Source organism: Carassius carassius, chromosome 24 (genome assembly GCF_963082965.1).
Source record: "Carassius carassius chromosome 24, fCarCar2.1, whole genome shotgun sequence".
Taxonomy (NCBI): domain Eukaryota; kingdom Metazoa; phylum Chordata; class Actinopteri; order Cypriniformes; family Cyprinidae; genus Carassius; species Carassius carassius.
Window position 1 is genome coordinate 29,207,868 of NC_081778.1, and position 27,341 is coordinate 29,235,208.

Consider the following 27,341-nt stretch of genomic DNA (forward strand, 5'->3'; position numbering starts at 1 on the left):
ATTTAACCTGTTATATTTTTAAAAAACAAAGCCTGAATATGATATTCCTAAGATGTGATAGTCTAAGAATCCTGCTGAAATATTTCATTCAGATAGTAGTAATATAGAAGATTCTTTTTATTGGTCAACTCTCTTCACTTTCCCCTGATTCATTTACGCTGCTACATTAGAGTTGTTTCATCCGCCACCATGCTAGCAGCTGGTGAAATGAATGTGTACCTTTAGTTTTATTTGTAAATAACAATGAGTATTTAAATCATATTCATTTATTTTCTAATGCGCACAAATGTTTAGTACATTGCAAAGTGCTCTCGCTGATCTTTGTTAATTATGGTCATGTTGTAAAGGTCTTTTTTTGTACAGCTTATGTTTTTTGATGACCTACAGGTAATAAATACTGGTGTATTAAACATGTATGAAGGATATTTCTTATATGTTTGTGAGTGTTTAATCTTTTATCCACTGTATGAAGACAGATATGATTGGCGACATGCATTAGGAATGACTCTATTAATGAAAGTCATAGGATTGGTTGTCTGGACATTCATAGGCGTTCCTCCCTCATGTGAGCGAGCGTCTGTCAGTGTCAGATGGAGCTGAGTGACCATGTGTTCACAGCGCAGAGCAGAGAAGCTTCTCCTGAACTTCACTCAGTCCCACTGAGAATTTCACCGGGATCAGAACAGCTGCAAAGGGAAGTTCAAGTCAGAAACCTACTAAATGATGATGATTGCAAGCAGTTTGACGTGTCTTATTATACTCCTCTTCATTAATGATGTAAGTACATTTACATTTTATCATTGATTCTTATTCTTATCTTTGCTGTGGTTGTTGAACTTGGTCTCTGATGTTTTTTTTTCGGCTGTCTGATGTTCAGCACCACAGACAGCGACAGGCAGGAGACTCGGATCCTTAAGGAATTCATACTGTACTTGATTTCTATTGGAATTTGGCACCGATCCTAATGCGATCAATTACAAATCCTGAAAAAAAAATAGCTCTAATTCCTTAGTAAATCAGGTGTTTCACTAAATTACTCTAAATCATACTCTAAATTCCACTGCCATATATTTGTGACTTTACCCATCATGTTTTCAGATGAAAAAAAATTTTTAATTGAGAAAGTATGAACAAAATAGTCTCATGTTGTGTACTTCCAGTTGCAATTTATCATTCATAGTGCTTTTCGAGATGTTCTCCAGTATTCATCAGACCAGCACTTCTCATCAGATACTGTTAATAATGTAATATTCCAGCATGGTAAGCTGAAGAAGTAGAATTAGTATTTTGTTTTTAACTTGTGTCTCTTCAGTCTCGCCTCCTCCTCCTCTCTGTGTAAGGTCCAGCTCACTCCTCAGACTGAAGATCGATTTGTCTCTAATTGAAATAAGAGGCAACGTGGTGCTTGAGCTTTTTTATATAAATATATAAGTGTGACTGTAAGTGTCTGACCCCTGGAGATAAAGATCCAATATACGAATTCTGTGAAAAGAGCTATTGAGTTGATATAAGTTTCGATTTTGGGGGGCTTCCGTTTATTTCACCTGGACATGTTCAGTGGAATTGCTCCAGTGTTGCAGTAACTCTGCCTTCATCTGATTACGGCACTGTTTATGTTATTACCCATGATGCATGGAGTTAAATCACAGCTTACTGATTTATTCACTAATATTCTCCAAACAATCATGGATTCTTTTTTAACTTTAGTCGGACGCTGGTTTCAGAGGTAGCATCTCCCTCTGGGAATGTTTCAGATGAGTTAAAGTACGTTATTATTTCATCCTTGACTGGCCGACTGCACTGTACATAGAGAGAAATATAGGTCTTTCTACCTGATACAGTCCTTCAAAGTGCTTTCAAAGGTTTAGCATAATCATATTGTTTTATAAAAAGCTGATTTATAATTAAGAACACATATATATATGTATATTTATTTATTTAAAAGTATTTATATAATTTGTTTACATACACTTTTTTTTTAAAGAGTTTACATTTTACATGCAAAACTTTTTCAAGCCAACTTTGAAAGTTCTGTCTTGATTTTATTTGCAAGTAAATGTCTTGTTTGTCACTGTTTTTATGCTGCTGCAATTTTCATTCATTCATCATTCATCATTTTTTCATCAAAAAATCATTCATTGCTGCACAAGTTCCAATCTGTTTACTTGCTATTCCATCATACATCATTATACTTTAATCCAAAATGAAGGTGCTATTGTTCACACACATTATCTAATCTGGTTGCTCTATAATGCCATTCTGGGAAGTCGTGGCCTGGTGGTTAGAGAATCGGACTCCCAATCGAAGGGTTGTGGGTTTGAGTCCCGGGCCGGCAGGAATTGTGGGTGGGGGGAGTGCATGTACAGTTCTCTCACCACCCTCAATACCACGACTGAGGTGCCCTTGAGCAAGGCACTGAACCCCCAACTGCTCCCCGGGCGCCGCAGCATAAATGGCTGCCCACTGCTCCGGGTGTGTGCTCACAGTGTGTGTGTGTGTTCACTGCTCTGTGTGTGTGCATTTCGGATGGGTTAAATGCAGAGCACAAATTCTGAGTATGGGTCACCATACTTGGCCGAATGTCACTTCACTTTTTTTAAATCTATAAATTAGTTACTCTATAAATTTCCATTTTGGGAAATGAACTCTGAGCTGGGAACACCTTGATCTTATTTATAGCTGGAGTGTGATGGCAGTGTGGAGCTGCTGGAGACCTAATCCATTAAACCAGCTTCCTGTAAATCTGCCATCGGAAAGCCATAATCCTGCCTGGAGCTGTTTGGGAAAATTGTCAGTCTTCAAATGAAGTTGATTATGTTTCACAGCATTCTGTCACTGAAGCAGCATGTCTGACTGTATTGTGTATGATAAAAAGTAATTCTGAAATGTAAATGAGGTGAACGAGATGAAAGGTTTTTGTTATATCTTCCTAAATTATCTCATCAACTCATCACTACAGGGGGCTGGAATTAGATGATTGTTGTTTTTTCTGTACTGTCACTTGTATGGATGGATGGATGGATATGGATACTGGGTCTAATATGGATACTTTAAGCCTGTATATGTCAGACACTCTTTCCCTGACTCTCCTGTAGGTCATTTTGATCTGATATTGATGGCTGGGATTCAATTACAGGCACCTCTCTGATACCTTTTGAATCTCCATATTTGTTTCAGGACTGAACTTGTGCTGACCCTGATGTTGGATGTGAACTGCTCTTTAATTAAGTGACATACTATATAAAAACATAATACATCAAACAGTCATATTTGGATTATTGATCTAAGAGCTCTTTAAAAAGCTCTCTCGTATGACAGATTTGCTGTCAAATCATTTGGAGTGAAGTCAAGGAGATATTGTCCTTCTGATATTACTTTTTTTTCATTGTCTCTTTTTGTGTGTAAAACTGCCTTTTTTGTCTCATTTTGCTGTCTCAGGTCAGATATGCCAAAGGAAATGGTCCTCTGACCACAAGGTCTCTACAACTGGACAGGCCTAAGAGGACAATAAAGCATCCATGTGCTGATTCAGATTCAAGTCCTGATGATTCTGACCAAACCCCAGCCCTCCTGTCCAGCAAACTCCAGCCATGTCCTGAGCAGGAGCTTTGGGATTGGGCTCCAAACCTGGCGGAGACACACCCATCTGCCCAACAATCCAGAAAATGGGTCACAGCAAAAAGTGGAAAATCTAAGAAGATGTTCGGCTGGGGAGATTTCCAGTGCACCGTGAAGTCCACAAGCCTCAACCTGCTCATCACTGGCAAGATCGTGGATCACGGCAATGGAACGTTCAGCGTTTATTTCCGATACAACACCACCGGAGGTGGAAACGTCTCCATAGGGCTGGTTCCTCCAAGCAAAGTGGTGGAATTTGATGCAACGACTCAACAAACCATCCTGCACTCGGTGGAGTCGAGGATGTTTAACTGCAGGGTTGAGCATGAGAGGGTGGAGAGAGGTACTAAAAGCACACGCTGCTGGTACGACCCGTCTCATAGCTGTGACCAGGACCAAACTCACAGCCATGTCTCTTGGCTCTGCTCAAAACCATTCAAAGTAATCTGTGTCTACATATACTTCTGTAGCTTGGACTACAAACTTGTGCAGAAAGTCTGTCCAGACTATAACTACCACAGTGAGTCTCCGTACTTACCATATGGATGATCATTTTGTCTCATAAGGAAAAAGAAACTGGTACATGTGTTTATTCTAAAATAATTTGGCAGGTTTCCATTTTGAACTGGTATAGGGAAATATTACTATTTGAACATTTTGTCATGATTCACAGTAAACATGTTCTGATTTGGACATATATGCTATAGTAATAATCTGTAGTAATAATATGTATATCTTTCAATTGTGGTTGGCATGAGTGTTACATGAGTATGTACACAAAATGCCTATTTCTCTCAAATATTGCTCTCAAATATAAATCTGTGTTAGTGAGCACTTCTCCTTTGCTGAGATAATCCATCCACCTCACAGGTGTGGTATATCAATATGCTGATTAGATAGCATGATAATTGGACATGTGCCTTAGGCTGGCCACAATAAAAGGCCGCTCTAAAATGTGCAGTTTTACTATATTGGGGGGGGGAGGGGGGTGACCACAATTTTCCTCACGCAGTGCAACACATCTCTTTCGCATAGAGTTGATCAGGTTGTTGATTGTGGCCTGTGGAATGTTGGTCCACTCCTCTTCAAAGGCTGTGTGAAGCTGCTGGATATTGACAGTAACTGGAAAACGCTGTCGTATACGCCGATCCAGAGCATCCCAAACATGCTCAGTGGGTGACCTGTCCAGTGAGTATGCTGGGCATGCAAGAACTGGGATGTTTTCAGCTTCCAGGAATTGTGTACAAATCCTTGCAACATGGGGCCGTGCATTATCGTGCTGCAACATGAGGTGATGGTCGTGGATGAATGGCACAACAATGGATCTCAGGATCTCATCACAGTATCTCTGTGCATTCAAAATGCCATCAGTAAAATGCACCTGAGTTCGTTGTCCATAACATATGCCTGCCCATACCATAACCCCACCACCACCATGGGTCACTCGATCCACAACACTGACATCAGCAAACCGCTCACCCGGACGACACCATACACGCTGTCTGCCATCTGCCCTGTACAGTGAAAACCAGGATTTATCCATGAAGAGAACACCTCTCCAAAGTGCCAGACGCCATTGAATGTGAGCATAGAGAAATGAACATAAAATTCGCGGGCAACAGCTCTGGTGGACATTCCTACAGTCAGCATGACAATTGCACGCTCCCTCAAAACTTGTGACATCTGTGGCATTGTGCTGTGTAATAAAACTGCACATTTTAGAGCGGCCTTTTATTGTGGCCAGCCTAAGGCACACTTGTGCAATAATCATGATGTCTACTCAGCATCTTGACATGCCACACCTGTTAGGTGGATGAATTATCTCGGCAAAGGAGAAGTGCTCACTAACACAGATTTAGACAGATTTGAGAGAAATAGGCCTTTTGTGTACATAGAAAAACTCTTAGATCTTTGAGCTCAGCTCATGAAAAATGGTGTTAAAAACAAAAGTGTTGTGTTTATAGTTTAGTTAAGTGTATATTAAGACAAGCATGTTTTTAAATTCAAGATAGTACGGCTATTTTGTGGAAAATAAGATGGGATTAATCTGAAACTATTATATAATTTCATTATATAATAATGAAATGTTCAATTTATTTAATTATTTAAATTGTGAAAAATCTTTAGTAAAGACATCCTTAGAACACGCACACTTATGAACTTCATCAGAAGTTGATCTCTGTGACAGGTGCAGGTGAATTGTGACATTATTTCTGACAGACAGAGCAAAACTTAATGAGCCCCTGTAATTGCCTTTGCTTTGCTGAGATCGTGTGTCAACGTTTTTTGTCATTTCTCTTATGATTTAATGAACGTGCTATGAACGTGAATGTAATTGCATTACTGAATAAAATTTGATGCCACACACTGTTGGGGTCAATTACTTATATGAAAAATGAATGTAAAATGCATGTGTATCAAATATTCTACATTTCTAATATCTCGTAAATCTCGAATCTCGTACATTTTAAATTCTTTCCAATTTTCCAAACTATCTAAATCGCAAACTACTGATTAGTCAATTCTAATAAGCGCTGATAAAAGTAACAGGCACCACATGCTAACATCTGCGCGCACCTTCTGCCCTATTCTTGAGAATAATTTACACCTATATGCTGACAGACAAACTTTAATGGTCATTTAAAAACTGCGAAAACCTAAAGTATCATTATCATATCAAATCTTTCAGAACGATCGCAGCTGCGCATTTAGAGTCCGTTTCATGCTAGACGTGACTCTATCCACTCAGCGCGCTCTTGCAGTAGCACGCATGACGTCATCACTCCCTCTGCAAGTACGCGCACCCCAAAACGCGCAGTGATACACATATAGCGTTTCATTTTCCTATTACAGCATGTCTTAGACATCGGCATCCGGGATCCAAGCTCATAAGGTGAGTCGCACAATAATTAAACTCATTATTATTATCATAAATAGCTCGTTTCCTGTATTGCATAGTGATAGAATAGATTGTTTTGGTGCGCAAAGATTGAAATCCGGATGTGAGAATCACATACAATGTTGAATATTGTGAGGGATGCTCTATGGTATTATTAATTAGGTTTAATAATAAACATAATATTTTCCTATAGAAAAATGCACGTGGAAGATAAAGAAGAGGCCTGTATGTTCAGTGTATTATTTCTCATTTATATTGTGCAATAATAACAAAACATTATACAGGCTTGATTATTGAATGCTTTTTGACTTATTACCTATAAATTGTTTAACTGTATAAAATACGTGGTATTGTCAATGGAATAATGATATTTATGTATTCATTTCAGATAATCATGGAGAAAGGCAACCAGTGAGTAAGAGGAAACAATTCATTTGTAGACATTCATTATAAAGTCTTGCACTCCAGCAAAATGAGATGCTTTCATAATTGGCTTGTCATGTTTTTCCGCAGAGCTTTTTCTCATTTTGATCACTTTCTCCAAAATCAAGAATCATCAGTGGTCAACAAGTTCCAGCAGAAATACTGGAAAACCAAGCAAACACTGATTAAAGTGACAGGAAAGAAGGAAGATGAACATGTCATTGCTTCTGATGCTGATTTGGACGCTAAACTGGAGGTGAGGAGCGGCTCCAATTCAAACTTTCCTTTGGGTCTGAACGAATCAAATGGTCCTGTGATGAATGTGGTTTCTCATGCTTTCCTTCAGGTGTTTCATTCAGTACAGAAAACATGCATGGAGCTCCTTAAGGTCATTGAACAGTATCAGATGAGAATCAGCTGTAAGTAAACTGGAAATTCACAGTTTCTTAATATTCATTCATCACTTGTGAAAAAGAAGTATCTTAAAAAAAATAATACTGATGAAATAAAAGGTCTTTTGAGTGTACTGAAAGAGAGTACAGTACATGTAAAATTGCCATGATACTTAACACACTAAACATTTATTAGTACATTTTAAATCATTGTTTTAATAGAGTTATAAAGTTATTTGTAATTACATTTAAAGTTAATATATTTAAATGTACTAAATTGCAATTTAATCATTACACATGTGTACTTACAAATATATTTAAACACATAACATGCAATATGTTATAATCGTTTATGCAAAAATTTCATTTTTTCTTTTACAAGGCAAGGGATAGCTTTTTGCTGTACACTCTTAAAAATAAAGGTTCTTTATTGGCATTGATAGTTTCGGTGAAGAAACTTTAACATCCATGGAACCTTTCAAAAGCTCTTTCAAACAGGTTCTTTATCGTGGAAAATGTTGTTCTATGGCATTGCTACAAAAACCCCATTTGGAACCTTAATTTTTAGAAGTGTGTCATTCAAATGCTTAAAACTTAAAGGTAGATTTCAGACGTGATTTTTTATTCAAAGAAATAATATCTCGTTTCAGTTTTGTCCCAGGAGGAGAATGAACTGGGTCGGTTCCTGCGTTCACAGGGCTCTCAGGACAAAAGCCGTGCTGGAAAGATCATGCAAGCTACTGGAAAAGCTCTCTGCTTCTCTTCACAGCAGAGGTCTATGAAAGCTTCTAATCAAATGCGATTGGATTGGGAATTCTTCTTCTTTAAATGGTTCATTCATTTCTCACTGCAGATTGGCACTGCGAGGTCCACTGGGCCGTCTGTACCAGGAAGTCGAGACATTTCATTACCGAGCTATTTCGGACACATGGCTGACGGTGAACAGGATGGAGGAGTCACGGACTGAGTACAGAGGAGCTCTGCTCTGGATGAAGGACGTTTCTCAGGAGCTGGACCCGGACACACACAAGCAGATGGAGAAGTTCCGTAAGGTCAGTCTCACCAGGTGTGACTGCAGTGAAACATTTTCACCAGCAGGAGGAGTACTGTAGGTGTCTTCAAATCATTCTCATCTAGCATGGGATGAGAATGTCTTCTAGGTTCAAGGTCTGAGATGTCACTGCTAATCTTTACCTCTTGTTTCTTTTGCTGGCTGTATTTGATGAGCAGTAGTTTCATCTTTTTTACATCCCTCAGGTTCAAACTCAGGTTCGTCATACCAAGACAGGTTTTGACAAACTGAAGAATGATGTGTGCCAGAAGGTTGATCTGCTCGGAGCCAGTCGGTGTAATCTGCTCTCATACGTCCTGACAACCTATCAGGTGCTGCATTTCGATTGCTTCTTGATGCTTATTTCTATTATGTTATTATTTTTACCTGACTAGCGAGCATTGTGAATGTGATTGATTTAGCTTTATATTTATAAAATAATACATTTATACAGTAATGAAAATATAATACTTATACTATAATAACTGTAATATAGCAGAAATATTTTCGGGGGGGTTTATTTGATGTAAAACTGTAATCATTAGACATTTAACCATGAGGTATTTTTTATTTATTTTACTTTGACTTTTTATTATTTGTATTATTATTTTATCTAAATGAATTGTTAATATAGGCAATTATATCTCACAATTTAGCAGGATAAAGTGTTTTGAGAAGAAAAAAAAAAGAAGTATTTTCTCCTATTTCAGACCACATTGCTACATTTCTGGGAGAAAACCTCTCACACTATGGCTGCTATTCATGAGAGCTTCAAGGGCTGCCAGACTCACGAGGCTTCAGCGCTGGGGGTGAGAGCTTTCAGAAGAAATCAATCTATCTGGATGTGTGTATTTACTTTCATGGCTCTCATTTTGTGTTTAAACTCAAAAATAATTTGAATCAGTTTTCAGTGACATTTAAATTTGTTTTGGATTTTTTTTTTTTTTTGTAGCTAAATGAAATCTGATTTTCTTACATTTAAAATTTACATTTATTTATTTAGCGTAGCAAATTTTGAAAGAAAAAAAAAATACAATTTTTTTTTTTTTTTTTTTTTTGCTGACTACTTTTATTCAGCAAGGATGTATGAAATTGACCCAAAATTACTTGTAATGTTACAAAAGATTTTTATTTTAAATCATACTTTTCAATTAAAATATAAAGCAGCACAATTATTTAAGTTGTCATAATATTCCATGATCATTAATCCCAAAACAGGCTTTTGCCTCCAATTTGTGATTAAAATAATAACTGTTAAGTTTAATAAAAGCTCACCCATTCTCTTGTAGACAAACAAGCAGTGATATTACGACGCATTCCCCGCAAATCTGTTCACCTGTTGTGTCTGATACTCCAGGGTTTAGATCGATCTGCACAGAAAAAGGTAAAGAAGAAAACGAAGGAAAAAGCAGAAGATGGGGAGACGAGTCAGAATACCCATGAAACGTAGGAGCCTCATTTCGTTTTTTAGTTTGATATGTGATATAAAATCTAATCACGTTTGTTTTCCCTTCCAGGCTTATTTCAATTGAAGAAGAAACTCTGAGCAGTAACCTCATGCAAACAGGTAAAACTGAATTTTATCCACAGTAATTGAATTTATGCTTTGATCAACAGTTCAATATTGTTGAGCAGTGACTTTGCATTGTACATACAGGAAATGATGACACTTTCTCTGGCGGTCTGGAGAAGGATGGCTTAAGTTTGTTGAATGAGATCCTAGGCAGTAGTTCTCTGGAGGACAGGGGTTTCTCAAGGGAATGGCGCGAGGTGTTTGGAGAAGATGATCCCACCGGCGGTAGCAGAGCAGAGACGCAGCCGCCCGAGGAGGAGCAAGCTTTCTTTCTGCCTTCCAAACTACTCGACCAGAACATGAAGGACGTACAGTCCACAGTCTCAGGTCTGCAGAAACATCTGAGCATTGGCAGAAAGTCTGCTTCACTCTGCAGCTTATGCTGGACAAGAACTGTCCACTTAGACAGGATCTTCTGTCTGAAACAGATGATACACTAATAATAGAAACAAACTATACACTGCAGTTCAATTGGGGTTGGTACGATTTTTTAATGTTTTGAAAGTAAGCTTGAAAGTTTTATATTTAGTAATATTTTAAAATGTAATTTATTCCTTTGTTCAAAGCCAAATTTTCATCACCATTCCTCCAGTCTTCAGTGTCAAACATTTACTATTATCAATGTTGAAAACAATCGTGCTGTTTAATATTTCTGTGGAAACCATGATTCTTGAATCAAATTCAAGAGAACAGAACAGAAGAGAACAGGAAAAAAAAGAAAAGTCTGAATCACAAGATGTAAACTCAACATTATGAGAAATAAACTTAGAATTCCAAGGGGATAAAAGTCTGAGTTTACATTTTGTAATTCTGACTTTGAATTGCAAGAAAAAAAAGTCTGAATTGTGAGATCAAAATTAACGAAAAACCCTTTATTTTGATGGTCCACTTTAGACATTCTACTAACAGTAAGTAACTTTGCAACTACATGTCAACTAGCAGATGGTAAAGTATTAGTAGACTGTATGCTTAATATCTTCTAACACTAAACCTTCCCTAACAGTCTGCTCTGAGATTAAGTTGACATGTAGCAACAAAGTTACTTATAGTTAGTAGAATGTCTAAAGTGGATGATCAAAATAAAGTGTGTTAAATACCGGAGCACCTCAAGGCTGCTGTCTTAGTCCTTTATTATATAGTCTGTATACTTATGACTGTATTGCAAAATATCCCACAAATAGTATTGTGAAATTTGCAGACGATACTACAGTGGTAGGACTTATTGACAGCAATAATGAAACTGCCTATAGGGATGAGGTGAGTAATTTGATCATGTGGTGCCGAAGAAATAATCTGTCCCTGAATGTGGGGAAAACTAAGGAGGTCATCATAGACTTTAGAAGAAATAAACCCACACATACACCTGTCTACATCAATAACTCTGCAGTTGAAATTGTTAATACTTTTAAGTTTTTAGGCATTCATATTTCAGACTCCCTTTCATGGTCTTTCCACATCACCTGTGCCATTAAGAAGGCACACCAGAAGCTTTACTTCTTGAGGTGTCTTAAGAAATATGGTATGTCACTAAATATTTTAAAATTTTTTTACCGTTGTACAATTGAGAGTATACTGACTGAGTATACTTGAAGGGCTACTTCAAGTGAATTGAATCTTCTGACAAAGGTGGTTAAAACTGCATCAAAAATTATTGGGGTTCCATTGGAATCACTACAGGATATTTATTGGAAACGCAGCACTGGGAAGGCACTGAGTATTATACAGGATGTTAGTCATCCGGCACATAGTCTCTTCTCCCAACTCCCATCAGGGAGACGTTGGCAGAGCATCCCAACACGTACGTCACGTTTTAGGGACAGTTTTTATCCACAGGCTGTAAGGCTACTGAACGATAGTGTAAGAGGAAGGAGGGCTGAGGTTTGAGCGTATGCTTTTAAATGTATTTTTATTCTATTCTATTCTATCTTATTTATTGACTGGTGCTGAGAGAGTGCTAAGGCACATTGTATTTCATTGCTGTGGTACTCTGTACGAATATGCATATGACAATAAAACTGAAACTTGAACTTGAACTTGAAGTGTAATCAAATTCACAGTTAATCTTTATTTTGTTTTTATTTATTTTTTGTTCTGTGGTGGAAATGGGCCTCCATGATTTAATGTGTCCTTGCTACTGTAAATATAAAAAAGTATTAATTTCTGACCCCAGACTTTTGAATGGAAGTGTACATCTACTGTAAATGCTTTTGAATGTTGTCTGTTTTACAGGTTGGACATCAGCCATTCCACAGAATATTCCTGAAAACTCTTCTGTAGCAAGTCAAATCTCTTCCAAATCTGCGGTGAAAGGCAAATATGGTAAGAGCTATTTATAGTATGTCAGGCATGTCCAGTATTAAGAGTGTAAACGGAGAGAAGTTAAAATAATAAAAATAAAATTATAAATAAAATCGATTGACCACATTGCAGACCCAATATTTACACCCCTAACTTTAGGTTGTATTTTTGTATATATTGCAATGCATCTTTACAAGTGCAACAAACAAATAGGTGATTTTTATATTTTTTTGCATTATATATTCTTCCAAAGATCTCTCTGCTTGGTTCAATCTGTTTGCCGATCTGGATCCGCTGTCAAACCCGGATGCGATCGGCCGAACCAGTGAGGAACACGAGCCACTGAACGCGTAATCTGTCCTGTTACAGCTGCACTTTATTGCTCTTGTTAACAGCACAAATGGCATTTGATGAAAGAGGCCTGCAGACACCTGCACTGCTTTCTCTGTGCCATAGCAATTAACCTTCATTATTTAATGAATAAACCCTTGCTGCCAAAGGAAACTAATAATAATCACTCTGGCCTTGATTCCTTTTGCTTGTATTGTCAAGGCGGTTTGAATTGCCATAACAATGTGGATTTTCTTATATTACATAACTGTATATACCGACACATTATCAGCATCAGTAAGTAGTTTGGGTTTGCATATTGTGATATTGCATGATTTCAGATTTTTTTATTGTTATTTATTTTAAACGTTGCCTTGATTAGTTAAGAAATGAAAAGTATTTTTGCATATGTTAAGTAGTTAAAGTATGTGTTTTGTCTTATTTTAGTGCCGTCAACTAAAACTAATGCTGCATTTTGGAAGCCTTAAAAATGAGAGGAGTTTATTATAGTCTTTCAGTTAATTTATTTTAATGAATATTATATATTATATTATCTTAGTGGAACTTCACCTGATGTGAAAGTAGCTGTTAATAGGACAAGGTGTGAACGTGTTGTGAATATGTTGTATGAAGCAACTGTGCTCAGTTTACAGGCTTGGTTCTGGAAGAAATTCTTTTGGAAACACATTTGTGACCCTGGAGCACAAAAGCTTCTTAGGTCGCTGGGGTATATTTGTAGCAATTTGTAGCCAGAAGTACATTGTATTGGCCAAAATTATAGATTTTTCTTTTAATGCCAAAAATCATTAGGATATTAAATAAAGATCATGTTCCATGAAGAAATTGTGTAAATTTCCTACTGTAAATATATTAAAATTTACATTGTGTTTTTTTGCACCCTCAGATTCCAGATTTTTTTAAATTGTAGTTGTATCTCAGCCGAATATTGTCCGATCCTAATATACCATACATCAATGGAAAGATGATGAATATATCTCAATTTCAAGAAACTGAAAATTAATGGTGTTTTTACTTTACTTTCAAGAACCTGACTTTTATATTTAAACATTATTAAACCCCTTAACTGTCACTCACATTTTTGAACATAGACTTTGTAGTGCACGATCCAAACTTAAACTTTTATAATTCATGAATGAGAATATTTTTTATTACATGATTTTGGTTTACCATTTACATGGTAATGCAATGTCTGATTTTAAAATGGGTTTTAAAGGATGAATTTTGAGATTTTAAGTTTTCAGTCGATATATAACTTCTGATGATTTCTAAAATGTGATAGAGAAAAAGGCAACAAAGAAGTCTTTTTTTTTAAACAAAGGTCAAAACTCCAGTTATAATTTAGATTTTTGAGGGTGCACTCTTGTCATAAATTAATTGATTACTTTTCCTACATAATTTTTAGGAAAAAACATTGGTAAAATATATATTTGGGAGTCTTAGACCTTTCCAACGATATATAGTTTGTCAAGATTGGATTAGATTTGATTGTAATATAGTGAAGTAAATGTAGGCGTCCCACAGAGGGGATGGGTGACAGTTAACAGGTACATTGGTAAAACAGCTTGGTCAAACCAGGTCCTATGAAGCAAGCATTTATAAATATGCTGGTGAACTGTGTTTCTTAGTGCTGATTATGTGTTTGTGTGTCTTGAAAACTGATTCCCATAAACTACAAATGAACTTTCACCTTGCATATTGTTACGTGCAAGTGCAATAAAATGTAATACAGATTTGTAAATGTGATTTCACAGAACACACAGTGGGACCAAAAGGCTTTACTGAGGTCAGGTCTTATCTGTGCTTTACTAGAAAAAGTAAAATATGCATAATCATAAATCCTATCCCACTACACTTAATAATGTCTTTACAATTTTCAGTGTTTTGTGTTGTACTCATGTTTATTCCGTTTGTAATATGGCTGTAACCCTGAATGGCATGAAATGAATAAAAGCAGCTTCGTTTTATCCAGTAGTTGGCCTATACTTTTTATAATGTATATACGCAAATAACACTCACTAAAAACTTTCCTTTAAAAATATTTCGAAATAAAATTATTTCAGTAATTCCCAGGAGAAAGAAAACTGTTTCCCATTTCTATAGTAAGACTTAACATTTCCATGACTATTAGTTTTCATTCTTATATTAATATGTACACAAATGACTGGTACATTTTCCTTTTTTATTATTTAGAATGTACATAGCTGTTTAATAGTTGGAGTAACACACAGAAATGAATGCAAATATTATATCTTGAAAAATTTCACTTTAATGTGAGCATCCAACAGTGGCACATGAATCAAAGAGACTAAGAACACAAAGCCATTTTTACGGTTCAATAAACGTATGGATGTTAGGGCTGGGCAGCATATAAAATATGTGCCATATATTTGCAGTCCTTTTCATGTCAATCCAATGACTGTTGGGATGAAATTTCATCATCAAACAACTAAAACATTGAAATATAATTAGTTAGCTATATCATCCAGCCCTAATGGAAATGAATCCTGAGTTGTGTGTTAAGACATGAAGCACATTTTTGGCTGTTGGCCTGTTGATTATCTGTCTTATCTAATGCATTTCACCTGGTTAGTAGGATGTGCTGTAAGGTTAAGTAAAGATTTGTGCATTCCAGCAGAATTAGATGAAACCCACAGGCAAATTTCAACATAATGGTCCTTTTGGACAACCATTAGCAAGTGATACATTCCCTAGAAACGTCAGCTGTTTGAGATCTGAGCTGTGATTGGCTAACTGATCAGCAGGCACTTCCTCATACTGCAGCATTCAGACGACACGGGCCGCAGCGGGAAGCTGTTTTGAACTGTGGCCTCTGTAAATGGACCAGACGTTTGTTCTGAAGTTTGAGTATCCAGTGAACTGGGATGAGCAGCATCATCTGACGAGAAAAGAGACGAACACAGCAGCTTCACCGGACAGAAGGCCGAGCCGCTCGGAGTGAAGTTCACTTTGTTTCTGTCTGGGCAGGAGAAGATGGGAAAGTCTTGTGTTCTACAAGTGCTACAAAGAAAAAAATTATATTATGAGATCAAGAACCAGTCTTGTCATCTGCACGCTGAATAAATAAGTTTTCCATTGAAGTATGGTTTATTAGGATCGGACAATATTTGGAATCTGAGGGTGCAAAAAAAATCTAAATACTGAGAAAATTAACATTAAAGTTGTCCAAATCAATTATAGGAAATTTACAAAATATCTTCATGGAACATGATCTTTACTTTATATCCTAATGATTTTTGGCATAAAAGATAAATCAATAATTTTGACCCATACAATGTTTTATTGGCTATTGCTACAAATACACCCCATGCAGTGTGTTTGTGTGTGTGTGTGTATATATATATATATATATATATATATATATATATATATATATATTAATTATATATATATATATATGTGTGTTAATTATATTAGACATTATATATATATTTATAATTATATATATATTAGACAATTTGCAAATATTGTATATTAGTATTTTGGCTGTTCTTTAGTAAACGGTTCTTTGTGTGTGCAATCTCAACAAAATACTTATTTTAAATAACAAATGCCTGGAAAAGTCATGTTATTGTCCACAAACATGGCATTACTACGGAACTAGAAAAACATGTTTAAGCATGATGCTTCAAGTGGTTTGAGTGTTAAACTGATGCTATCAAAAATGAAGGCTCACTGAGCTGTTTTACAATCAAACACAAAAACCAAAGCATGATCTCTGGATGTGCACAACAAAAATATGGTTAAAAGTCAAAAAAATAATAATCATATCATTATCAAAAATCTACAGTGATGCAGTCAATGGTACTTACATGAGATCTTCAAACACTTTGACTTTCTCGCAGCCCTCGGGAGGCTCACGTTTAAATGTGTAACTATTGTTGGGTTTGGGAGAGCTGGAAAACTGAGGCAGAGGTGAACCACACCTGTAATCTGAGAGGACAAATCAAGCTCTTTATTTGAACAAATCTTCCCTTGCAAACATTCTGTGGAAGCACCACATCAGGCTTCAGAAGGAGCGCTACCTCTCTCAGCGTCCGCAGCAGGAGAGCAGCAGTAACATGGACTGCAGGAGATCTGCGTCTCAGTGCTGTGTGTGTGATGAAGAGGAGGAACAGGAGCACGGCCGCCGTCCCGCACCTCCAAAGCCTGGACCAGCAGGACAAACACGCACAAATGACAAAACCATTTTAAAGTGTCACGCTACTGAAATGTTCAAATGAAACCTTGTGTGTGTTTGTACCTTCTCCTCCTCTCTCCCCCAGGCTTCACAGATGAAGACGTTCTCCAGCTCCTGGTTAACACCGTCACTATAGCTGGGCATTCGACACACGACGGGTCTGGAGAGGACCGTATTAGATGAAGAAGCAGAGAGTCGCTTTGGCTGGAGAACAAAAAGCCCCAGTGAACTGATTAATGTCAAAGTCTGAATCTATAAAATCTATGAATTCATCTCACAAAAACATTCAGTATCAAATTTCACCCCAAAAGATAAAAATAACAAATCACATTTTGCTAAAAGAAAATGAAGCTTGTTTTTAGGATCATTATGGTTTTTCATACTGGATGTTTTGCATACACTATGATTGTTCACAGTGCATATACACACACAAATATATATATATATATATACACATACCGAAGAACCAAAAATTAAAAGTGATCAAAGGGTCGTAAGCCAAAAATGTTGCAGCAAATGTTGCATTATATCCCAATTTTACATTAATTATATTATATTATAAAAATTTAATTAAATGTTTAAACAAACAAAAGACTAAAAAAACACTTTTGTTAATTATTTTCAATCAAATTCACAATTTTTCCCCTACATTTCAATGGACAAATTAAGCAAAAATATAAATTAGTAATGAACATAAGCTTCAATGTTATGTTTTTTCCTCACTTTTTTCTTTTCTTTTGTGATATGGTACAGCTGGCCAAATCAACGCTGCTCTCATATTTTGTATTTTTCTTTTTTTAAATAGAATTTAAACTAAATTAAAAAAAAAGAAACACTGATTTATCTGATGATGTTTTAAATACGAATAGTTTAAATACAAATCAATTAACAGTTTGGGGTCAATATTATTATTATTTTTTTTTAAAGAAATGAACAGTAAAGACATTTATGTAATGTAACAAAAGTTTTTTTTGAGTAAATGTCATTCCTTTCAATGCCATCATATGAATAAAATTGTAAACATAATATACAAATAAAATAAGTTTTAATATGTAGTATTTCACAATATTTCTTTTTTAACACATTTTGATTAAAATAACTATAGCTTTGGTGAGCGTAAGAGATGTCTTTCAAAATAATTTGACCCCAAATTTTTATATATACTACTTTTCAAAATGATAAACCACCAAATATTCTGATTCTAAAACCCCAAAAATTTTTTACGTTTACTTCATTTGGGTAATTATAGGGCTACATATCAGAACAAATCTTAAAACAAGGTAAAAAAGTACCTGGGGCGTCACTTCTTCTTTCTCCTTGATACTGTGGCTGCCCTGCAAACTGCGCTGGAGCTGCTGACGAAGTTTTGCAATCTAGAAATCACATTTTTACCATTAGCAACAGATGAAAGGAAGAAATAAACGGTGACACAAAATCTAAACTCCACCTATGCAGCCCAACATCAGATGACTACTGAACACTAGATGACATGACCTACAATTAACTATGTTTAATAGCGATATCTAACGTCACAGGTTTCACCAAACATCGCTCAGTGAGTCTTCTGAAGATATGTTTATGTTGTAGGTTTCCTAAAGGTGCCAACGAGCCAATAACTTTTCCTGTGTGTTTTTTCATGCAAACCTCTGTAAGATGGTCAGCGCTGCCCCATGATGCCGAGCGTTTGTGTACGATAACCTCTCCTCCATCCTCAGGCCAAAAGCCAGGTGTCTGCAATGAACATGGTTAAAACATGGTTAAAACAGGGTCACCATGCAAACGCTGACTTTAACTTGTCATGTCCTTATATATGTGAATTTTTTCATGAAACAACAACAAAACATTAGTGATTGGCAAACAGCATGTGTCGCTTCGACCAAAACCACGACACAACGATGAACAGACACCCAGAGCTCCAGAAGGCCACAGAAGATGGACAATATTGACAATCCTTTTCCAGATACATGTTTTCGACAGAACCTGCATGTGTCATGTTGCAACTTGAACTTCCAGGCCGTCTTGAATGTCTTCTGTTTTGTGGCATGCCAGCTGATAAACTTCTGAGAAAGTTAAGGTGAAGGGTGGAGGAATATTTATAAATGTTTCAACTGTTTTAGTCCATGTAATAACAGCCATCCATAAAAAGCTTTCACTTTATGGATAAACAAAAATACAGTAGAAAGCAAGTCATACTGGTTTGTAACGATACAGAGCATCTTTGCATACTTAAAAAAGTAAACTAAAATATATTTTAATGTAACTTTTATTGAAATGTCATATAATAGATACGTATGCACATGAATGTTTAATTCAATGTTTAATAAGCTTTCCAGTGCAAATGCCTAAAGATTCTTAAATCACAACACATTTACCTGAGAAGGAAAAAAATGACATAAGAAGTTTTATGAGAAAATGCTGACCCTAACATGAACAAATATCTGCAAATGGGCTCAGAAAAAAATCTACTTAATTTAAAAAGGAAAACGAGTTTTCTTACCCCAATGACAGATACTTGTTCTTGGGGTTAGGTGAGCATAAACTCACCTAATTCTGTTCATTTCTTTCAGAACACAAGATTTCATGGTTTACTATATCTTCAATTTGCATCTCAAGGAAATGTATCTTGATTTAAGGATGTTTAGATATTTGTTTTGGAAAACAGGAAGATATTCCTATTTTGCCAAGAATTTAGACATCCTGCTCCAATTTAAGACGTTTTAAGGCCTTGATTTATGGAAGGGTGAATGAAGACTTCTTAAGACATGCAGAAACCCTGTTCATGAATATTATATTATCTGCAAGTAGCTTATAAAAACATACCTATGCAGTTCTTTTTCACACGGTGACGGTGAATAAATGAACAAAGAATGCCATCTTTGTAAAGAAGTAAACAGGGTCAATACTGATTTCATGTTGACTAAGAAAACAGTCCAACAGAAGGTTTTGAACACCAACCATTAATTCTCCAAGCGCTTTAAACAATGGCAAAAGCTGCTACTGTCAACAAAGAGCCACGGCGTGAAGAGAGACGTTGAGAGAAACAGGCTGATTTTGACATTCTGGGCCGCTCTGGAGCACGAGGCCTCCGCGAGCCGGATCAGACATTAGCATATGTATGGATCTCACTGCAGGCAGCTCAGCGCAGGCACACAAAGAGCTGTCGGAGAGCGCCAGGTGGTGCAGAGACACACAGCCATGTGCTCTCCAGCCTTAGGTGGCGTGTGCACACACCTACACACACACATACACACACACACAGAGCGACAGGTGCCAACTGCTGCACCTCCAGAAAGAATTTACTCCACACAAACCAGAGAAAACTTTCTATAACGGCAGACTGCCACCGAACATCGGGCCTTTGTGACGGCTTTGTTTCAGGGGAGGCGAGGGGTCTCAGCGGAGCTAAACCACTGAGCAGTCAAAGACTTCATGATACTAATGAATAAAGGAAACAAAACCCAGTAAGAATAGACTTCATTACCGACAGATGACCATTTCGAGCAAACGAGCAAAACTGGCCTTCAGTATACTGGCTCCATTTGGACATTTCAGAGCAAGAAGAAATCAAATGTATTTATTTAAATAGACATTTCTGGTCTTATTGTGAATTATTAATTGGTGCACATTATTTTAGATATCACAAAAAGACATTTATGTACTGGTGCATGTAATTTTAGATATTACAAAAAGAGGTTTCTGGTGTTATTGTGATTCATTTACTGGTGCATGTTTATTTAGATACTACAGAAATAGGTTTTTGGTCTTATTATAAATCATTTATTGGTGCACGTTATTTTAGATACAATGGAAATTTCATTTTTAATAATTGGCATATCCTCTACAGCGAATGACATTATTTGTTTACTTTTCCTTTCTGTATATTGTCAGATATTACATGTACTGAAAACGCCTCAATATTTTTCACTATTTAATTCTTCCCCATTAATATTTAAAAGTCTATTTAAGGTCCAAAATGCTAATATCTGAAAAAAAAACCTAATTAAAAAAAATGTAATGCATATAAATCCTTTTCCAGTCTGTTAATATCCACTGTGGATCAATAAATCAATCCCTGATTGATACAACTTACATTTTGTCTAATTTAATACCCTTTTTAACTTTTTTAAAATTGACAGAAAATGAAATTGGTTCACATTTGTGTGAATTGTCTAAATAATTAATGTGATTAAAATACCAATGAAACAGCATACAAAGCATGTTTTATTTTAAACTAAGGAGCACGTAAGAAAACTTTTCAATCTAGATGGTTAAAAAAAATTAATGTTTTTAGTGTTAAATCAATAGAAATAAACTCAAAAATTAGTGTTGGTCACTTTGTGTTTGTGAAACACTTGTATAACATTTGTATAAGTCAGTTACTGAGCAAAAATGATGACAAAAGTTAGTTTTACAGGGAAAATTATCAATGATATTTAAATTGAATTTTGTTATCTAATGCAATGACATTCAGCCATCTGAAGTGTAATGTCTCTGCTTGATTCATCAATGCACAAATTCCAAATAATACATAATTCTCTTAGTAATTTTTTATAAAAAACTGAATCATCTGCACTATCTCTGCAACAATTTCCTTTTGCATTAACGTCACTGGTCTCTTATTTTAAAGCTCTCGTGGCTCTGTTCTGTTATGCAACGCCCACTTTTGAAATAAATCAATTCATTACAGGAAAAAGCAACTTGTTGTCTTGTTTAATATCCTGTTTGATTTCATTTCTGATTATGGAAATTAAATTGGTTGCAAACGCCATTACAAGCTGATTTTGAGTTGTAAACATCCCGATATCTATGTCACTGCTTTAAAAAACTTTTCAAGCAAAACATTTCATAAAATGGAGATTTTAAATTCTAAGTACTGTAAATTCTGTAAGTCACTGAGCATAAAAGAATTGGGTAGTTAGTTCTGAGAAAAGGTTTGCAATGACTTGCAGATGCAGTTTTGATATTTTAATATATTATTTTGGCAAATGCAATGCCATTCACACACTGTAAGTATTTATTATTATTTAATTATTTTAGGAGTTACTATATGTGAACTGTGAAGCAAATTGTATGTGACATTGACTCACCTGTGTGGCTTTATCACTCATACAGGACGCCTGGAGTTGGTACGGCTCTCGCGGCCACTGTCCAATTAGGTACTGCTCAGGCAGCTTGTCCAATGAGGGCGGCTGTCGACTGGCTGATCGAGCTTATGAGAAAAGAAAAGGCATTCTTATTATGTATGCAGTGGACAGTGACATGAAAAAATACTGCAGTGCAGTGACAGAGAGGAAGTTGGTGGGTGTCACTGGAAACTGATGAGCTTTTGCCTCCTCTGTCATAACCGTACTGAAACAGATTGTATTTATGAAGGAAACGGAAGTAACAGAAACATCATATTTACATTTTCTGAAGAAAATTTGACTAGTGTTTTACCATGCAAAACGTTCTTGTTTGCAGGCCTAAGTCAAGTCTCTATGATAGTCTGATCTCTAGATATGGCTCAGGTCCCTCTGTCAGTGCAAATTTATGGGATTTTTGTATTTTTTTTAATAATCCATCACCCCAAAAATACATCCAACTGCTTATGAAATGAATGACAACACCTACCATAATTATGCTAATAATATAATATAATATATAATAAGAACACCTACAGGTGCATCTCAGTAAATTAGAATGTCGTGGAAAAGTTCATTTATTTCAGTAATTTAACTCAAATTGCGAAACTAGTGTATTAAATAAATTCAGTGCACACAGACTGAAGTAGTTTAAGTCTTTGGTTCTTTTAATTGTGATGATTTTGGCTCACATTTAACAAAAACCCACCAATTCACAAATTAGAATACTTCATAAGACCAATAAAAAATAAAAAAATAAAGATTTTTAGTGAATTGATGGCCTGCTAAAAATACTTGGTAGGGGCTCCTTTTGCTTTAATTACTGCCTCAATTCGGCGTGGCATGGAGGTGATCAGTTTGTGAGACTGCTGAGGTGGTCTGGATGCCCAGGTTTCTTTGACAGTGGCCTTCAGCTCATCTGCATTTTTTGGTCTCTTGTTTCTCATCTTCCTCTTGACAACAGCCCTGGGCTTCAGGTCTGGTGAGTTTGCTGGCCAGTCAAACACACCAACACCATGGTCATTTGACCAACTTTTGGTGTTTTTGGCAGTGTGGACAGGTGCCAAATTCTGCTGAAAATTGAAATCAGCATCTTCAAATGCTGGTCAGCAGAAGGAAGCATGAAGTGCTCCAAAGTTTCATGGTAAATGGATGCAGTGACATTGGTTTTCAAATAACTTTTCTTTGCTAGAGTATCTTCATAAGGCTGTGGTTCTCTCGGTTGGTTGAGCATCTTTTTCTTCCACACTTTTTCCTTCCAATCAACTTTCTGTTAATATGCTTGGATACAGCACTCTGTGAACAGCCAGCTTCTTTGGTAATGAATGTTTGTGGCTTACCCTCCTTGTGAAGGGTGTCAATGATTGTCTTCTGGACAACTGTCAGATCAGCAGTCTTCCCCATGATTGTGTAGCCTAGTGAACCAAACTGAGAGACCATTTTGAAGGCTCAGGAAACCTTTGCAGGTGTTTTGAGTTGATTAGCTGATTGACATGTCACCATATTCTAATTTGTTGAGATAGTGTATTGGTGGGGTTTTGTTAAATGTGAGCCAAAATCATCACAATTAAAAGAACCAAAGACTTAAACTACTTCAGTCTGTGTGCACTGAATTTATTTAATACACTAGTTTCACAATTTGAGTTGAATTACTGAAATGAACTTTTCCATGACATTCTAATTTATTGAGATGCACTTGAATATATATAAACTTTTAATAGACTGTACTTTTATAGATTTTATTGATTGAATACAAATGAGTTCTCACATTAAGGTTATGCTCTGAGGACACACAGGAGGAAATGAAACAAAGTGAAACTGCTCACAGTGAAACCCACATACATGTACACACATGCACCAACAGCTGAAATTCAAAACAACTCGCTTGCATGCAGCCCACAGAGCAATTCCTGCGAGTGTTTGCTCTCTGCTGCAGCTCTGCAAACACAAAATGTCAAAGCCTATGCAAAATAGCCAACAAAATGGCACTGTCGGTTTACCCTCTGCTCATTGTATTACACCATTATACCAAAAAAACACAACTCAGCAAGTAACACTCATTATCAGACGTGTTGCAGCACGGCTGCTTACAGTACAGGCCTAAAACACTGAAGCAGTCTGAATGATAACCATCAACATTTTCAGCCCAGTACACACACCTTTTCTCAATGCATTTGTTGGGGGACGGCTACACTACATTCACTTGCAGATTGCAGTGAGGCAGCTGCAAGGTCTTTGTGTGAAGGAGAAGCGTTTCAAATGCAAATCTACACAAGCATCAGGCACTCCACTAGGACGGGAGATACATAGAGAGCTGTCGGACTTATTAGGTACAGTGTGCCTGGCCAGAATGGTTTAGACAATAGTAGTTTACTCATTTAAGAACAGGAATGGAATACTAGATTACTAACTCCTGAATAGTGTGCAGTATATACTATATAGTTCATATACTGTAAAACACAACGCCATTATAAATGTCTCCAAAAGCAGAGTGCTAGATTGTTGACACATGATGTTGCATGTTTAATTCAGAAAGAGGTGTGGAGTTATGGTGCATCAGAAAAATTGTATTTACAAGATCAATGCACATAAATGAGTGTTTTAACTTTGCTTAATGTTTTTGTAGAAAAGGTGCATCGCCATCTTGCTCCGATAAAAGTGACTTGAACGCAGCTGATGTCATAATTAAGACTTTTCAACTCATATATATGAACTTCCCATGAGGACTTGAACGCACCTTGGATCAAAAAAATATTTAATCTTGTAATGAAATAAAATGATAAAATATATGAAGATTTGTCAGATTTGCAAGGTTCTTCTGAAATTTCATGCATGCAGAAAATACAGTGCACACTATACATACTGCATACTGCAGAAGAGTAGTATGTTAGAGTGTTATTCCAAGTTTGACTACATCAAAGACATGCATGTCATCTGAGGAAATGTTCAAATGTGTGATACATAATGAATAATGTAGATTGGGTCGTTTATTACTGAATATTAAACGAGTTTTGCTTAATAAAATATAGATTTTTTTTTTGTGATAATGATCATCTGATTGTATAATATCTTACTTATTACACAACTTCCTGTCAAATAAATGAATGTGGATTTTGATGATAGAGATCAAAATTGCACAGCTGTTTAAAAAAATCGATTGACCGGGACAACGGTTGATCATGCAGCTTTATGTCAATATTATGAGATATAAATCTTGAATGCCACTATTGACTTATCAGAATCAAGTCCAGGGAGCAGGGCAATAAAATGAAACTATATGATACTTCACAAAATAGTTCCTGAAGTGGTCTGTGGTTCATATGCTGTAAACATTTTGTATCATTCTGAAAAACCCTGAATTAATGGTTGAATGGTTTAAAATGCAAAAGAAAGAAAGAAAGAATGAAAGAAAGAAATATACTTATATGCCCCTTAAATGTAACAACTGAGAGAACTAATGCTATTTTCACAGAAACATATAGAAACATAACACACACACATACACACAAAGTATGTGTCTTTAGCTCAAGGTCTTGATATCTCTGATGACTACAGAAATGTGGCATCATACTGGATCTGGGTTTTAAGGGTCTAATCATGTTCTGGATTTGGGTCTTAGTGGGTCTAGGTTTGGTTTGGCATCTAACTTTGATATAATATAACAGCTATTTATTTATTTTTTTCGAATCATTTCTTATTTTCTTTGCACAGGATCTGACAATTCTGCCAAACTGTTCTTTAACAGTTGATTGCATGTGAATCTGTATCAAATAATACTGCGCAACATTTTACTTACACAGAGACTATAATTAAACAATGTTGTCTTCTTCAGTGATTTAAACCTAACTGCACATATTATTCAGATCATAAAATAAATAAAACCTTAGGAAGGAAAGTCCAATCAATAAATATCCAATGTTGAAGATGCAGTCAAATCAAGCTCACATGATAAATTAAGAGTTACAGATCACATAGAAAGAGTTTAAGACCAAACAAACTCATAAACTGGAGTTCAAACAGATTAAATGTAAAAATGCATTATGTATTTATAAAGTAAAAAATCTTACCTCTCCCTGCTGATATAAAGTGACTCTCTGATGGGATCCTGGTGGGCTTAGTGATCTGCTTCATATTTGCAGCATGTGATGATGATGATGATAGTGATGATGCTGATGGACTTCTGCTGTGTCTTGAAGAGGAGAATGAAGCTGATCTCGTCTGATCACTCCATCTCAGAGGGACACTGGCAGACACATTGTGTTGGAGAGTCGAGTTACTGTTACACTTGATGCGTAAATGCGCACGAGACACACTAATAAACTCCAGAACGAGAACTGAAAACGTGTTCATGCGAAAAACCGAGCTATTATCAACCTTCGCTTCCTCTTAACCTATTGTGACCGTACGAGCTTGTCGTTCCCTGTAAAACTTTGCATCAAAGTGGACACAAAGTTCAGACGCTGGTCCAAACTCTCCAGTGCTCCTGCGCTGACAGATGTGAACAGTAAAGGCAGTGGGCGGGCGGAAGGCACGGCATGCTGAATCTGATTGGAGCAGAGACCAGCACTGCTCGTTGCTTATTGGCTTGTACGTTCCAACTTGCAGCGAAGAGCCAATGAGATCACTGCATTATCAGCTGGGGTGGAGATTAGTTTTGCGTGAAAAACAGACACTGCTTTGGAATGTTTTTATGTTGTCTCATATTCTGAACAAAGAAAGTGTAGGAGTATTGTTTACATTCCGGAAAGCATTACTTGAATTATCCTAAAGGAATAGTAAAAAAAAAAAAAAAGTTCATGCCTTTCCAAACATAGTGATTACCATCAGTTGAGCGCTAAAAATGGCAAATACATCATGAAAGTTGTCTATACAAGAAGGAAATTGCTGTATGTAAATTGTGTGAGAAACAGGCCAACATTAAAGTGATTATTAACCAAACACCTTCCCATCTTCCTCATTCGTGTTCGTGTTCAGACTCAAAATGGCATTGGGCCTGAAGCTCAGTTTAAAGCCACTTATAGCAAAATGCTATTAGTTCTCATGACAAAGCACATTTTCCACCCAAATTCTCCAAGGCAAGACTGTTGTCATGGGTTCCCTCAGGAATTTCTTGTTGTTTTGTTCTACATTATAATATACAGCCATAGCTCAAATGTATATTGGGGGTATGACTGCAATTTCTGTTGCAGAACAGAATGTGAAAGTCTCGACAAGTAATGATAACCACAGACCATATTTTATGATAATATATTACTTGTAGTGAATCCCAAAAAAAAGCTATGCACAAAAACAACAGAAATGTGCCCCATGTCTCGAATGGGAAATGAGTCCCATGTCTCGAAAATGCTAATTGTCTTTCTGTACTTAGCACTACAAATTCAGTGGCTTTATTGTCATGAAAATGTCCCAACACACACA

At 36.3% G+C, this 27,341-nt stretch overlaps 3 protein-coding genes and 1 long non-coding RNA gene across 13 annotated transcripts; 3 read left to right on the top strand and 1 right to left on the bottom strand.

Moving 5' to 3' along the window:
- The first annotated feature begins 189 nt into the window (after positions 1–189).
- Positions 190–4,395, top strand: LOC132103776 (neurexophilin-1-like). The gene is made up of 3 exons (XM_059508871.1): positions 190–202; positions 1,313–1,401; positions 3,439–4,395. Exons 1-3 carry the CDS (start codon positions 190–192, stop codon positions 4,165–4,167), a joined length of 831 nt encoding a protein of 276 aa, XP_059364854.1. The 3' UTR covers positions 4,168–4,395.
- A 1,998-nt stretch (positions 4,396–6,393) lies between these two features.
- Positions 6,394–12,273, top strand: LOC132103403 (islet cell autoantigen 1-like). 10 transcript variants are annotated; one of them, XR_009423376.1, is made up of 8 exons: positions 6,968–7,196; positions 7,287–7,359; positions 7,983–8,106; positions 8,186–8,384; positions 8,590–8,715; positions 9,673–9,767; positions 9,901–9,950; positions 10,041–10,644. XR_009423376.1 is itself a non-coding variant. In XM_059508485.1 (7 exons), coding segments are annotated over exons 2-7 (705 nt in total). In that variant the 5' UTR covers positions 6,394–6,511; positions 6,906–6,927; the 3' UTR covers positions 8,779–8,801. The 10 variants fall into 10 exon arrangements, 3 of the variants coding, with proteins under 3 accessions (XP_059364468.1, XP_059364467.1, XP_059364466.1); XR_009423378.1 differs by having other exon boundaries at positions 10,107–10,644; XM_059508485.1 differs by lacking the exons at positions 9,673–9,767; positions 9,901–9,950; positions 10,041–10,644 and adding exons at positions 6,394–6,511; positions 6,906–6,928 and having other exon boundaries at positions 7,078–7,196; positions 8,590–8,801.
- A 1,878-nt stretch (positions 12,274–14,151) lies between these two features.
- LOC132103413 (uncharacterized) lies at positions 14,152–14,891 on the top strand. The gene is made up of 3 exons (XR_009423380.1): positions 14,152–14,212; positions 14,335–14,514; positions 14,807–14,891. It is a non-coding gene; the product is annotated as an uncharacterized LOC132103413 (long non-coding RNA).
- Positions 14,892–15,048: 157 nt separating this feature from the next.
- LOC132103412 (glucocorticoid-induced transcript 1 protein-like) lies at positions 15,049–26,416 on the bottom strand. Its single transcript, XM_059508492.1, has 8 exons — positions 25,991–26,416; positions 21,891–22,012; positions 18,448–18,534; positions 18,096–18,176; positions 16,867–17,007; positions 16,649–16,772; positions 16,436–16,556; positions 15,049–15,623 (listed from the first exon to the last, which is right to left on the bottom strand). The coding sequence occupies exons 1-8, from the start codon at positions 26,271–26,273 to the stop codon at positions 15,353–15,355; spliced, it is 1,230 nt and encodes a 409-aa protein (XP_059364475.1). The 5' UTR covers positions 26,274–26,416; the 3' UTR covers positions 15,049–15,352.
- Between the last annotated feature and the right edge of the window lie 925 nt (positions 26,417–27,341).